The following is a 16104-nucleotide window of genomic DNA, read 5'->3' as shown; positions in this document are numbered from 1 at the left end:
CAAGCCACTGGCAAATGCACTTATCTGGCATTTACCAATTCCCATAGGTGCTGTCCACAGATTTCATTATAAAACTGCTTTCTGTTCTTTAACCTGAAATAAGGTGAAAGTTTTACAGCAAGTCATCTTGAAGTATTCTGCATGTCGGGCCTATTGGAAATTACCTGGCCATTCATTCTAATCAGAAGTGACAGAACTGGGGATTTTTGCTTGTGGCTTGGGATTAGTGCACTTGAACCTGGTGAACTACTTACAATATTGATGCCACTTAGCTGCAAACCCGCACTGACGATCACACCAGTTAGGAGCTGACACCGTATCGTTTTGTCCAAGAAGAGCTGCAGGAGATTGTTTTTGACAGCCCCTTGAGCTTGATCCTGCTCGGCCATCATTTCCTTCACCTCCTCAGTGAAATCACCTGGACCCCACAATCTTCGCAGAGCTTTGGAAACAGAAACCGTGGACTCAACAAATTAGAACAAATGCTCATCCACAAGGCAGGTGGATATTGAATCATAAACTAGTGAGGCTACTGCCAGCATCTTGATGCAGTATCCTTATAGATTTACTGTGCATATCGGTGACCTAAATGCCTTGGTACTCATACAATTTGGGCAGGGCTTGGGAAATCATTTCCACAGTAACATATAGCGGGCAAAACAAGCATGGTATTTACAAAACAGAAATTAATTAGTATAGAGGCTTACACATTGTGATGAAGCAGGTTAGAAATTGTTGGTGCCTTTTTAATTTTTTTTGGAATTTAAATGTTTAAATTTAACAATACAACTCAGCAGAAGCCGATTCTAACCATTTAAATCATTCTGTCCAATTACCCAATTAACCTACCAACCCCATATGATTTTTGGAGGGTGGGAAGAAAGTGGAGCACCCAGAGAAAACCTATGCAGGTCACAAGGAGAACGTACAACCTCCTTGCAAGCAGCGCTGGATTTGAACCTGGGTAATAGTGTTGCACTATGCTACTGTAACCGTGCTGTCCTGGGGCCTGGAGGGGGGATGGGGGGGGTGGTTAGACACTGTTTGATCATCTCCATGTCTTAAGCCAGTTTTTTTCACTTATGTAATGCCTTAGGACCTGCACTTTTACATTCAGTATTCTGATCATCTTGCTTCAAGGATTTAAAAAAATCTCAATTGGTAGAATATCAGGACCCATGAATTAAGAAGCAATGTTAAAAGTTTGGAATAAGTTAGTACCCAATGGACATAGTAATCCATCACTGAGATTAAGGCTTGGAAGTGGGAGTGATCAACTCTCCTCTGTGGGAAATAAATTTTGAGTGTTTTAAATATAAAAAGCAAACTGATATGAAGACATCTGAGGGTGAAGAATAGAGTACACGAGCCTTCTTTTGCAATACATGCGCACGGCAGGCTGATAAAGCTAAGACATGTTAATGGAAGATTGTAAAATGATTTAACACAGAACCCAATATCTGTACTGCCTCTCTCCCAACCGAATGGTGGACGGGCCTGAGAGGTGGTATGGTCTTCCCCCACTCTTTCTTGTGTTACACTATTAAAATGGTACAATTTCTGACAGATATTCTAGATCACAATTTGATAATTGTCTGTAATCTGGTTGTTCATCTTCCACCAATAAAGAATAAAAAAAACTTATTTTATTTACCACAAAGATTTTTGAATTTGTTGTATGTATGTCTTAGTACTGAAACGAAGTGTTAAAGGGAATGAATTATGTGGCTGCGGTGTTATCATCACAGTGCAGGTGGGGCTCTGTTTACATTACAGCAGATGGCCAAAGTAATGAGAGTAAACAGCACTGATTTACCACAGCTTACAAACAAATAAAGAATACACTCACTTGTTTCTTCCTGCACACCATGAAGTCGACTTTCTTTTATCATTCACCAGGCACAACACTGCATTCTTCAACTCCCCAAACAACACCTAGTTAAACTCCTCGGACCTTCTCATTGGCTCACTGCCACATGGGTGATCCTGACACTCTCCTGCTCCTGGATCTGAGATTCATCACCCATATATTGACACTTAACAAACCTGCGCATAGGCACTATTACCCCCGGTATGTTTTGAATGGGGGGAGGAAACCAGAGCCCCCAGGGAAAACCCACACAGACATGGGGAGAATGTACAAACTCCTTATAGACACCACACGGATTCGAACCCCAGTCCCAATCACTGGTGTCGTAAAGGCTCTGCACTAATCACCCTGCACCAACCGTGCTGCCCTAAACCCGCCGCAACAGGAACTATACCCATTTCTCACCTGAACACTGAACATGGAGGACCCCCAGGGGGTGTCCTTAGTTCATTGCTGTTCACTCTACTGACTCTTAACTGTGCAGCAATACACACTTCGAACTGCATCGCTGACAATACTACCAGCCTTATCAGCAAAAGTGATGAGTCAGTGTACAGAGATGAGGTGCAGTTGCTAATGGACTGGTGCAGAGCCAAGCACCTGTATCTGAACATTAATAAAACAAAAGAAATGGTTGTCAACTTCAGGAGGACCCGGGGGATCACTCTCTGTTGACCATTGAGATTGTTAAGAGAACCAAGTTTTTTGGTGTGCGCTTGGCAGAGAATCTCACCTGGTCCCTCAACACCAGCTCAATATCCAAGAAAGTCCAGCGGTGCCTCCACCTCCTGCAAAGGCTGAGGAAAGTTCATCTCCCACCCTCCAACTTCACTACATTCTACAGAGGATGTATCGAGAGCCTCCAGTGCAACTGCATCACCGCCTGGTTTGACAACGTACCATTTCAGACCATAAGACCCTGCAGAGGATGGTGAAGTCAGCGGAGAAGATTATTGGGATCTCGCTTCCTACCATGACGGACACACAATAACATTGTGAAGGACTTTTCACACCCTTCTTGTAAACTTTCATCCCTTCTGCCATCTGGAAGGAGGTACCAGAGCATTTGGGCCCACATGTCCAGATTGTACCACCGTATTTTCCCCCCAAGCCGTCAGGCTCCTCAATTCCTAAAACACACATGCACTAGTATATCATGGGCTTTTATTGTATTGTGTTTTAAAATTTAACTCTTATTTATGTAAATCTACTACATGGTCCTGGAGAAGTGCTATCTCGTCTTTACTGTGCATTACACTAGCAGTTATGGTATGAATGACAAATAAAGGTAACTTGACTTGTATGCATTGAAGCAAGCTGGAAGAAAAAAGAATATTCCACAATGGTTGTTTGCTCAAAGGCATAATTGAATGCATTTGCGTAACCTTCAGAAGTGCTTCATTTGATATCCAATAGTACCAGGGCACCATACAGAGAGTGGAGTAATTTTTGCACTATGCCACAATGCAGGCATCAGCAGTGAACGCATATCCAGGAACCTCCACCAACAGCATCATTGTTTTTTGCAGCTATTAGTTGAATGTTAGTCATCCACGGGGAAGAGTTATTTTTGGAAGGAGCGGCAGGGGATCTTGGAAAAAGTTTGAGTGCTGATAATGGAACACCCTCTTCAGGTCCATCCTGGTGTCCCAGCCTAGACATTGTGCTCCATCCTCTGGAGCTGGTCAACCCCACAAACTTTCCTCCTGATCGAGTCAGATGAGGAAAGATGGGAGGAGCCTCGTGCTGAACATAAATACCAGTCTGGACTAGTCAGGCCAAATGGCCTGCTTCTGCTTTACTGACTTGGCACCAACTGGGTCTATTCATCTAATGATGTCAGAAATATATGTGCCTCTGCAAGAAAACATCTTACACCACCGCACGCTCTTAATAACCAGGAAAAGATCAGGCTGCTCTTTCAAGGAGAATGTGTAATGGATGTTTGGCCGTCATGGCCTACATGGTCTAGTCTGTTGCATTTTCACTTACCATCTATGCAGAGAGCTCTGTTTCCTTTCTCCATGAGAAGATACCTGGGACTCTCTGGAAACCAGGGCAGGATGACAAGTTGAATCATGGCAGGCAATCCACTGAAGGCCAGCAATAAATGCCATTTGTTTTCATCACCTAGAATTTCCCTGATATAAAATATAAGAGGGGACGATTAAGATTGCCACTCTCCTGATCCACTACCTCAATTAATTTACTAACAGAGCATCCCTCACCACCGGACGTCATCCCATCACACTTTACAACCCATGAAGTACAGTCACTGTTATAAGGCTGCCAAGTTAGGGGTAGTGTTATGAGCCCAAAAGATGCCAAAACCCAGCAACAATAGACATTCAGTAAGACAAGTAGTTACTTAAACAAAAGTTGCTTTTAATTATCTTTAAAAATGAAAACAGAATCAAACTTTAACTTATCTCTATAAACTTAACTACCCAACTTAACCCTCTTATCATTCCAAGCGCACGTAAGGTGTAAGATGTGTGTAAACTTAAGAAAAGTTCTTTGATTCACAGTTCAATCTCACTTCTCATTCTTCCAAGTTCACTGGTTGCAGGCAATTCTTATACTGTCCATAGAATTTAACATGTATAAAGTTCACCAGACTTAGGTGCTCGAAAGGTAAATGTTTACCACTCAGGAAGGTTCTTTGTAGGTTTGCAGATAGAGATTTCTTGTTCCAGGATTTCCACAACTGAGGTACCACCATTAGTCACCTCAATGTCTTGCTGATGAAACTTGCCCCATCAGGGTTCTCCAGGTGATAATCTCTTTCCTTCAGGCTATCACAGAGTTCCTTTCTGTTCGACTTATTCCAAGAGAAACATCAGACAGATAGCACTGCCAACCGTCCGTCACTCTGGAGCTTTCTGTTTCAGTTCCAACAAGCTTCCTGCTTGTTTCAACTGTGATTCTCTCCCTTCATCTGAGATACCAACTGCTAGCCACATGTTCTTCTTTCTCTCTCACACTTGCAAAACCTCCCCCCTCCTTTTTCAGCAAACAATAGGGGTTGGTCTTCTTAGTTAAGCTTCTGTTTTTACGTAAACAAGAACCCAGGAGTGACCTTTCAGTGCACTCTGTCAAAACCCTTGCAAAGACCTTTCAACAGCCCGAGAGTCTCCTAGCTTGTTGCTATAATGATATAATTTCAATTAGCACCTACTTGTGAAATGTGCATAGCATTCTCCATAGTTTCTGTAAAATCACTGGATATGAATTCTTCAGTATTTCAAGTAAGATCTGTTTTAAAGTGTGTGTGTGTGTGTGTGTGTGTGTGTGTGTGTGTGTGTGTGTGTGTGTGTAACCTACTCTAATTTTTACCAATTTATCTCCCAAATATATTCCATTACAGTAGTAAGTTCCCAGTGCCAGTAATGAAAGCTAAAGATGGGCTCAGAGCCTCTTGCTCTTGCTGGGAGATCTGACTCTAGCTTCACTTGACGTGTCATCCAAAAGGCAGATGTTTCCTCCCTGCTACTTCATGCAGATTCAGAAGCAGAACAGCTGGAGAGAGATCAAGACTGTGCAAAAAGTTGGGCAGCAAAGAAGGAGATTGAGCGACTCCTTGGGGGAAAGGTGATGGAAGATGTACAAATCATTCAGAGAGGGGAACCAAGCCATTGGAGATATCTGGACAGTTCCAAATAAGCCCTCTTCCCCTCCTCATTTACCAAACTGACCTCCACCTCAGTGGCACTTTAGGAGAATAGGATGTGCAATGGCCACCAAGCTCTATTCACCGACCTTGGGCACTGCCTGTGTGTAGTTTGCATGTTCTCCCCGTGATTGCTTGGGTTTCACCCAGCTTACCTTCCAAATCCTAACGAGGTATTTAATTGTTGTTGCGCGCAGGTATGTGGCAGGATTATCTGTGGGGTGGAGGGCGAGGGGGCAGTGTCAAATCCCTGATCCTTAGCCGTGGACCCATGGTTAATGGGGCTTCAATCGAGACTGTTTGCAGGTTAATATCTGGTGGACAGTAGGGTTGGAACAGGTAGGGGGAAGATCCTCAATTTCCTGCTGTCACCTTCAGTCACTGCACAGTGCTGGGTTTCTATGGTTATGTTTAACAAGCCTTGGACACAATCCCCATAGGATCTCTTTTGGTTTATAGAAAGACAGGTGATCATATCAATATCAAAGGGACAGCCAACATTCTCTTCAGGTACAAAGGATTCTGTACCAATTGGAACTGCTCGCAACCCTGCATCAATACCCTGCTATGTATTTGAGCTGGTAGACATAGGTGTCAGAGCCAGTCATTGGATTCATTCTTACATAGAAGATTACAGCACAGTAGAAGCCCTTTGGTACACAATGTGGTGCCAACCCATGTAAACCTACTCTATCGGAATCTACTCCTTCCCTTCCTCACACTCATAACCCTCAAATTTTCTTGCATCCAAGGGCCTATGTTAGAGTTGTTTGAATGTCCCCATTGTACATATGGGTACCACCTCCACCATCTTCAGCTCTGTCTTGTTACTGAGCAGGTTAGACAGCCACAGGGCATGCTGTAGGGGCTTCTGACAACATTCGTCCACAGCCAATTCTGAATCCATGCAGCCAAGGTTCCATGGGTCCCATGCCTCATGACTTTCTGAACAAGCCTCTCATGGGGGACCTTGTCAAACTGTCTTACTAAAATTCATATACATTACATCTATCACCTTACCTTCATCAATTTCTTTTGCCCCTTCACAAAGCCATGCTGACTGTGCTTCTCTAAATGCTCATAAATCCTGGGCCTAAGGATCCCGCCCAGTAGTTTGCCCATCTCTGATGTAAGACTCACTGATCTATAATTTGCAGGATTTTCCCTCTTGCCTTTCTTAAACAAGAAAACTACATTTGCCATTCTCCAATCTTTGGGTGCCTCTGCCTCTTGGAGGTTGCAAAGATCATTGCCAAATCCTCTGAAATCTCTTCCCTCACTTCCTGTAGTAACCTGGGGTATATCTCATCCATTCCCAGGTATTTTGAAATCCTAATGTTTCTAGGAAGATCTAGCATTTCCTCTTTCTTAACTACATAAGCTTGTTCTATTCTGATCTCAAGGTCTCTCTCTCTCTGGTGAACACTGAGCAAATTATTCATTTAGGATCTTCCCTACCTCCAGGTACATGTTCCTTCCTTTATCCTAAAAAGGCTAATAATGTGACTTAGAAGGTTTTCTAAGTCCAACTGTTCAGTCTGTTCATCCTTCTGTTCTTCATGAATGTACAGAACATCTTAGGGTTTTCCTTAATCCTACTTTCCAAGGCCTTCTCATGCTCCCTTCTAGCTCTCATTAGTCCTTTCTTAAGTTCCTTCCTGGCTACCATATAATTTTCACGAGTTCTTTCTACTATTGCTTCCTAAACCCTCTATTTGTTCCTTCTTTTTAACTGGCTGTCGCACCTCTTTTGTTAGCCACAGTTCCCTCATCCTACTATCTTTTCCCTGTCTCTGGGACAATCTATCCAGAACTCCATACAAGTGGTCCCTAAACATAGATTGTTTTGATGTCTCAGGGTGATCAGACCCAAATAGTGAAATGATATTTTTGAGATTAATGAAGAATAAATTCTACTCACTGAAATAATTTTTATCTGAGTAGAAATCTGGAATTATCGATTTGAATGGAAAACCTTCTAAGTCACATTATTAGATTTAGCAATGTAATGATCCAAGTAAAAATGCTGACTTCTTCTGAAAGGTGGTGGTACACGTTTGCTGCTTTCATACTTGGTTGAGAACTTCCCTGATCTAGATTATTAAACACCCTTTTCACTGTGGTTCCAACTGCTTTCAGTGATTCTTTTATTGTTTCAACTACAGTCCGTTTACAAAGGACCTTAGGTAAAATTAACAATTAAAACATGCTTGTAAACTTTATTGGATTTACACTAAATTAGTATTACCCATTTTCCATTAATAGATGCTCCCAATTGTCGACTTTAACTACAGAGGAATCTGAGGAATTCCTGAAATCGGTCTCCCTCCCAACTTATGGTGAATAATCAAGAATATCTTGGTCATAATTCCATATTCTTAATTCAAGCAATAATATTTAGAGGTTTATTTATCACTTCTAAATTTTAGGGGGATAATGGAATGCAAGCCTTAGCTATCTGAAAATCTCTGAAGTGTATGAATTAATTACAGGTCCTATGCAGAGGCTCTTTACTTCAATTTAAATTGAGGCTAATAATATTTGATTTCTAGTGTATACGATTTTTTTAATGGAATTATATTCCAGTCATCAGTTCTCTCACTAACATGTTACATGATGCCATGAGTCCCTATTCATTATGTATTCCTATTTATACAGCAATCTTCATTAAAGCAAGACTCAGGGGGGAAGGGAGCTTTTATCTCAAAGGGAGAAAGAAGAGAATCAAGAGAGGAAGAGATATGCTTTTATGCCGAGAACAGATAGAAGCAATCCATCCACCAGATTAGTCCTGCCTGCAGATTTTAGGAAGGAGATATAATCAGTTGGCATGATACAAAGGCCTGAATGCCATGCCTCAATGCTGACTAAAACCATGCCCGCGCATAGACTGTAAAAAGGATCACTATGCTTGGCTCGGGACACAATGTGTGAGTATCTCCGTTCCCATGTTCAGCAAAAATGGTAATTTTATTTGTAAATACTTCCAGCAAACATCTCACGACCCCCCACCCCGCCACCGCCCTTGTTAAAGTTGAATGATTTAGAATCGTGTGATCTCCCATGATACCCAAAGGTAGTCTTTCCCGACCTTGTATGAAGCAGGTGTGTGCCATCGGAACATTTATTGACAACTGTGTGCCCTGGGCGGGGCGGATTCCTTGAGTTCACTCAAGGGTTGTGTTTCCTTTCACAGCAAACACAATCAGAAAACAGAATCAAGTTAGAGAATGGAGGAAATAGAAACAATAAAAAGTTGTCCAAAAGGAGCACAGCAATTTCTCAAAAAATACATTCATATTAAATATAAGACCATAAATATGGAACATATAATTGTTCTTTTAATTTAATTTTATAAATTAAAAAAAATAATTTAATGAATTTTTAAAAAGATTTAAATTTAACTTATTAAATGTTATTTCTCAGTCATTCACAGGTATGTAAGACTAATAGTAAATTTCTTGATGAGCACCGCTCTTTATTGTGGCCCCAACGCCTGACATGTGGACTCCCATCCCATTCAATATTAAACATTGAAAGAGTGCTGTTCACAATGAGGGATCTTCATCGCTTCCGTTGCAAGTGAGAGGTTTTTGTGGATTACCTGAGTCCAACTACTAAGCCCATACACTTCCCAAAGGCATTAAATACAGTGCGGGTCAGACACACGACTCCTCGCAATTCCTTCGGCGCTGTTTCTCCAAGGTACAAGCCATGAGCAACCAATCCAATGCCTTTGAAAAAGAATCCAAATAACAAAAACAGTATGTCAGCAACAACGCATGTCAGCGCCACCAGCTTATTTGTGTTTAAAGCTTTTGGAGAAATTCAATATTATCACGATGAATGGGGGTAGATGTTCAATTGTCCAACCCAGTCATAAACTGGCCACTATGGAGAACACTCATTGGTGAAGTCAACCATTCATTGTAATTTCAAGCCCACAGTGAAATGCCCAAAGTTTATTTTTCTGTTCTGCAGACAATTGGAAAGTCCAAATCCCCGTTTCATTCTAATTTTGTAAACACCCCAGTGTCCTCTGATTTACTGCTAATAGATACTATGCAAAGCAATGAAGAGAATACTGATGGAGTCTTTAACATGGAGTCTGGGTTATTTGAACATGTGTGACATCAGTGAACAGATCTCGTGAGAAATATGTTCCCAGTGCAATAAGAATTACTTGACACAAGTGCATCGCTTCAGAGTGGCAAATGCTCCCTTGATAGAAAGCAAGGGCACACAGTCATTGCAGGCAAGGTTCAGCAAAATACCGTAAGCCAAAGTCACGTCAGTCAAGTAGTGTCTCAACAGAGCAGAAATAATGGCAGTAGAAAACGACAGAAAAGGGGCTTGTTTAACGTCGAGGAGCAAGGTGAGGCAAACATTTTAGGTATTATATCTGCGAGCAGTCATCATTTAAAATATCAACAATTTCAAATGTAAAGGTTAATAAGCAAGATATTGATGAGAATAGTAATACAGATTATTCCATTATGGGAAGAGATATGTATAACTTGATGTTTATGAGGGTGCTATCAGCTGAAGTGTATTGAAGTTGAGAATATTCTGGTGAAACCTGAGAATATTAAAGCAAATGATGTGGGTAATTTCTTCTAGTGATTGACCACATAAGTAAACCAACCCAGCCGGGGGTCGATTGATCGGAGGAGCGGTGGGAAGGTTGTTTATTGTGTGTGCATCACAACTATATATCAAGAGGCGCTGGACAATATGAAGATATACTGAAGGATTCACACACTGGCATGAAAGGATACCAACTCATACATATAGCCTCTATCATCAAAGACCCTCACCACCTAAGCCAGGCCCTCTTCTCACTGCGACCATCAGGAAGGAGGTACAGGAGCCTGAAGATGAACACCCAATGATACTGAAACAGCTTCTTCCTCTCAGCCATCAGATTTCTGAATGGACAATGAGCCACAGGCACCAGCTCACTTTTTTCTCCAAATCTCAAACTGATCTTTGTCACCTCAACATTCACCTTAAGCAAACAATTGAAATCTCTCAGGCAGAGGAGGAGATGAGTGTCCCAGGGTATTGGTGGGTTTTCATTAAAGTTGCTCCGCATTCGATTAAAGCATTTCATGTTAGAAAGAATTTCAAGAAAATAAGGAGATGGGAGAAGTGAGGTAAAACATTCTCCCTTTGGTCAGGTGCATGTTTGATCTCACGTGGATAGTCTATATCATCCAAGTCAACAAAACAGAAGTTTGGAATCACAAGCTGAACATGGAGAGCTAGAAACTGTAAGGCTCACAATAAGTGGCAAAGTGACAGGGAAGAATTTAGAAGTTTTTTTTCTGCATCAGTTTCCTATTACCTGGGGTGCATTTTATAAAAGGGTGGTGGATACAAAATCCTTCACAACATTCAAATGGATGTTAAATTAAAACAAAAATGGTGACACTGCCAGAACCTGCTGCAATGACAGAGCTGCTGCTGGGGAAGCAAAGACACAGTGCTCCCCCAAAGGGTTCAGGCACCCAGTCCTAATGCTAGTGGTTTCATACAGGCATTAACCGTCCTCTTAAAGGAGCCAATAGTATTTATGAAACAAATCATATCATATACATATCAAACATCAATTGTAAATTAGAAGCAGAACCATAACTTATTTCATTCAGGACATCAAATTCTATAATAATTAAACAATAAAATAATGACTTGTAATATTGAATACAAAAATTATACAAATAATACATGTAAAATTCCCTTATACAATATTTTATACTTCTCTGATGAGATCATGTTGTTCTGTAACATGAGTATTTATAAGTAAAATCGTGAAACGGTGGAAGTCAGAGCCCAAGATGGCAGAACCTGTGCTCGGCAGCAGTCACGACGGGTCGCAGACTCCGGGAAGCAGCAGACCGACGCAGGGCACCAGAAATAGGAAGAAGATCTCCCGTTGAGAAGGAGAAGCAGAAGAGATGACCCTAGAGGATAGTGACCACAGCAGAAAACCAGCGAGGGGGGTCAGTGCCTGAGGGTCCCACACTGGCTGCAGGAGACTTGTGGTTGGGGGACCCACATGGGCTGAGGGCAACTGGAGGATGGCTCATGGGAACCAGGTAATGGAGCAGGGATTTGAGAGGGTGCTGAGGGCAAGATGGGTCCCTGAAAGGTTTTGGGTGCTGAAAGCTTCCTGATCATGTCAGAGGTTTGGATCTGGAGCTCGGATTGCCGATGAATTGAACAGAAACCTGTGTAGGTGCAGAGATCGTGGAAGTGCTGGAGGCAAATCCACGAACACTCAATGATTCAGAAGGGACTCCCTTTTGCTTCTCTTTCTCTCATCCTGCCTCACGGCAGGCAAAAGGAAATTTTGTGCAATATTACATTTTCTATACTATTACACGTCAATAAAGGAATCTTGAATCTTGAAATGGGTTCATTGGGGGAACGATTTACAAGGTGATGGGTAAAAAGCAGGACCAGTGGGGTAACTGACAGTTTTTGGAGGGTTATGGGCAGGGTGCAGGTAGGTGGGACTAGAGGAGATCACTTAAATCGGTACAGACTAGAGGGGCCGAGATGGCCTGTTTCCGTACTGTAATTGTTATATGGTTATGTCTTTCTCTGCTGTGCTCTTGATTGCACTGTGACCATTTGGATTGGCAATTTAAAATAATTAGCACCAGATAATAGGAGGAATTTGAGGTGCAGTCAATGAGCTCCATGAGTCCATTTAATGGTGTCATTAGGCAGAGATCTTGGAGCTATGCACCACCATGTCGTGAGGCAGCATCCTGATTCCATTGTCATGGGAGAGGCCACAGAATCCGGAACAAAGAGCAGTCCACTGGAGGAGCTCAGTGGGAGGAAAAGAATCGTCAATGTTTCGGACTGGACCCCTTCACCGAAACTAGGAGTGCAGAGGGGAGATAACAGAGTGGGAGGGGGTTGGACAGGGGCCAGTAAGGGATTGGTGGACCAAGAAGGTCCAAGATGAGGGACAGAGGCAGTTGATTGGCAGGTGGGAGAGACAAAAGGAGAGAGATATACAGAGAGAAAGAAGATTAAAAAAGGGATCAGGTGAAGAAAGATAAATAGAAATCACAGAGTGAGAAGCAGTGAGAAAGGGGTGTTCGCAAGATTTCTGCTGATGAGAAGAGGAAGAACTCTGCATGCCCTGAAAAGAAGTAGCAACTAGAAGATGCTAGAACCTGAAGGATTTAGGTAATGGTTGAGACAGAATTTTCTGTATCTATTCCCAACATTTAATAGGCATAATTTTTATTTCTGAAAAACAAAGCACTTTTGAGCCATAAATAAAATACACCATTACCTATGCTAATTCCATACAGGAATCTTCCCACCACAATCATCTCAAATGATCTTGCCATCTTGCTGAATCCCATTATTAACGCAGCTGCAACTGCCACAACATTATTACACATCAGGGATTTCTTCCTGAAATACAAATGCATGGTAGATACATACTAAATAATTACAAGTTTTGCTCCGTGCAGTAATAGCAATTTAGTCTCTGCATTGGAAGACTGGAGAAGCTCAATTCACCGAGATGAAATAGCAAGAAATGTCTGGGAATTGTACAGAACTAGCTGAATCTTTTTCACATTAGATATCTCTTCAATAGTCCCAGTTAGAATAAATGCTATTTAAAGAACCTAATGCATTTATCTTTATTTTGCTAGACATAAATCATCTTCTATCTTCAAATTCACTTGAAAATAAGATTAATGCAGTTAGCCAGAGATATAATGTTCTACAGACCCACAAACCTCCTCCGTGGGTTCCGGTCCAAAATGTTGACCATTCTCTTCACTTCTCTCATTGATGCTGCTCGATCCAGAGGTCCTCCAGCAGATTGTGTTTTGGCTTCAGATACCAGCATCTGCAGCCTCCTGTCTGTCTACAAAATTGTTGTTTTCCTCTGATCAGATGGACCCTGACAGCTACCTTCAATTTAGAATTCTTGTCATCTTCAGACATCCATCCATCATTGCACCACCAATCTCTCAGATGGTCTAACCATTTACCACTCGAACTTTAATCATTCTCTATCTCCAATCCCTCAGTCTGACTGTCCACAGAAAGGTTCATCAGTAATGTCCTCTGCCTATAAGCGTACATATCACCCATCTCAAACTCCTTGATGAATCTACTCTTCCAATCCAATCTACTTTAACTCCATCCCCAATTACATGCATAGAACCATACAGCACAGTGCAGGTCCTTTGTCCACAATGTTGTACTGATATATAACCTGCTCCACATCAACCTAACCCTTCCCTCCCTCACAGCCCATGACCCTTCATTTTTCTTACACCCATGTGCCTATCTGAAAGTCTTTTAAATTGAACACAGAACAATGCATTATCACCCTTTAGCTGACATATGTAAACCGACTCTATAACCATCTAATCCCCAACCTCACACCCATAACCTTCTATTTTTCTAATATCTATGTGCCTATCTAAGATTCTTTTAAATGCCCCTACTGCACACTACGACCCTCCACCATCACCCCCGGCAATGCATTGCAGACACCTATCACTCCCTGTGTAAAAAACTTACCTCTGACATCTCCCCTAAACCTTCCTTTCCTCACCTTAAATCGATGTCTTCTGGTATTTGCTATTGACACCCCTTGACTGTCCCTACAAGATTCAGTCTGTCAATTCCATCTAATTCTTTGACGTCAATTCTTCATTTGCCTTCCTGAATTGTTGCCATTTTATTGTCTTGCTTTTGCCTTCAAGTTGCCAAATACACACATCATCCCTTTTGGGAGCATAGCTTTTCTGTTTAAACCAAGTTGTGGGGTGAGACAAATTCAGAGCCCACATTTTCAAGATATGGCCACAAATGAAGTATTCCTACCTTCCATACTTCACAATTAAAACAGCGGCAAATTGTGCTCCGACCAATCCTCCAACTGGGTACACAGATACAATGAAGGACCAGAGCAACATTAACGAATATTCCTGCAGGGGTGTTTCATATCGATGGATCCAAGTTTCATTGATGAAGTTTTTAATATACTGGAAGAGTTAATTGACACAGCAGATTACACTCAATGCTACACAACAATATAATTTCAGATATATTTCTGGACCACTATGATTATTGTTGGGAGTATCACCGTTAGTAAAAGTGGAAGCTGAGTTTAAGTCTGAGGTCAAAGCCAGATGCTTCCTGGCCAGCTGAGTTTTCCCAGCATTTTCAGTTTTATTCCAACATCTGTAGTTTTTGATTTTCATGAAATTTATCAATCTCAATAAAATTTTATGAGTGACATCTTCATGACAACAGTTTCTATGAACCTACCTGCCTTGAGTACGCCACACTGACCTCTCAGAACAATGGGTAAGGGCAAGATCTTGGAAGATCGGGACCATTTTCTAAATCTCAGGCACAACCACCCACTGGGGGCAGGGGTTGATGATAAAGTTGACCACTGTCTTTAATTGATTGAGGAAAAGGATAATTGTACATCGAGACCTGGGATAGAGGTCCCTGCCCTTCTATGAGACCTGGACGACCTACATATCAAGCCAATGAGATATTTACTTACATATTGCTTTCAGTGAAAGTTTGGCAAAAGGAACCAAATGGGAGTTAATGGGAATTTGTAGGAGAGAAAGTAAGTTGCAGGGTGCAGGGAAATGAGGAGAAGAAAAATGGGATTGCTTCCTAAAGAGCTGGCATTGACCCAATGGGCTGAACCTTCTCTCTGCTGTCATAAGAATAGGGCTCTAGAAGAGTCTTAAAAAGAAGCAACCCGGTTAGTCCAATGGTGTTACAGCACCCATGACTTGGGTTTGGATCTGGCCTCGTCTATGAGGATTTTGTACATTCTCCACATGTCTATGTGCATTTCCTCTGGGTGCTCTGGTTTCCTCCCACCTTTCAAAACAGACAGGGATTATAGGTTATTTTGTGTTATTGAGCGGTACATGCTCATGGGACAGAAGTGTGTGTAACCATGCTGTATGTCTGAAAAAAAAGGAGTATTGGTATCAATGGGCAGGCTGGCTGTAGAAAGAGTGCAGGGTTACATAGGATTATCATATTGATATGCTAACTGTGGATACAAAAATTAGTTTTCAGGAAGAAAGCAGAGAGTTTTAGTGGAAGGACTGTATTCTTCATGGGGGTTGGTGAATAGTGGTATGGCAAAAGGATCAGTTCTGACACCCCTGCTCATTGTGACCTGGATGAAGAGGTGGAAGGATGGGGCAGTAAGTTTGCAGATAAATCAAAGGTCAGAGGAGTTGTGGATGGAACTAAAGGTTGTAAAAGATTACAAGAAGATATAGACAGGATGCAGTTGCGGAGAAAAGTGGCAGATGGAGTTAAATCTGGATAAGTGTGAGGTGATGCATTTTGGAAAGACAAACAAGAAGGCTGAATACAGGGTTAATGGCCAGTACTCTACTCCAGGAGGAGCTACGACCCAATCCAATAACTGCCCTATTGACCCAGACATAGGGTGTTTCTCTGTGCCTGTTCAATGGGTTGTGGCCTTCTCTACATTGTTGGCTAGAAGAGCTACCCTATACAAATGGAA

General features: G+C 41.9%; 1 protein-coding gene across 1 annotated transcript in view; it reads right to left on the bottom strand.

Moving 5' to 3' along the window:
- Nucleotides 1-16104, bottom strand: part of LOC138761226 (solute carrier family 2, facilitated glucose transporter member 11-like) — a 47438-nt gene that overhangs the window by 15540 nt on the left and 15794 nt on the right. The window contains exons 3-7 of the mRNA XM_069933012.1: nucleotides 14415-14575; nucleotides 12856-12980; nucleotides 9145-9274; nucleotides 3863-4011; nucleotides 255-442 (exon numbers count right to left, since the gene is read on the bottom strand). Coding sequence (XP_069789113.1) covers nucleotides 255-442; nucleotides 3863-4011; nucleotides 9145-9274; nucleotides 12856-12980; nucleotides 14415-14575 — 753 coding nt within the window. The remainder of the gene's footprint in view (nucleotides 1-254; nucleotides 443-3862; nucleotides 4012-9144; nucleotides 9275-12855; nucleotides 12981-14414; nucleotides 14576-16104) is intronic.

Source organism: Narcine bancroftii, chromosome 4, assembly GCF_036971445.1.
Source record: "Narcine bancroftii isolate sNarBan1 chromosome 4, sNarBan1.hap1, whole genome shotgun sequence".
NCBI classification, from domain to species: Eukaryota; Metazoa; Chordata; class Chondrichthyes; order Torpediniformes; family Narcinidae; genus Narcine; species Narcine bancroftii.
Note: the sequence above shows the minus strand (reverse complement) of the source record. Positions and strands in the feature narration are given on the sequence as shown.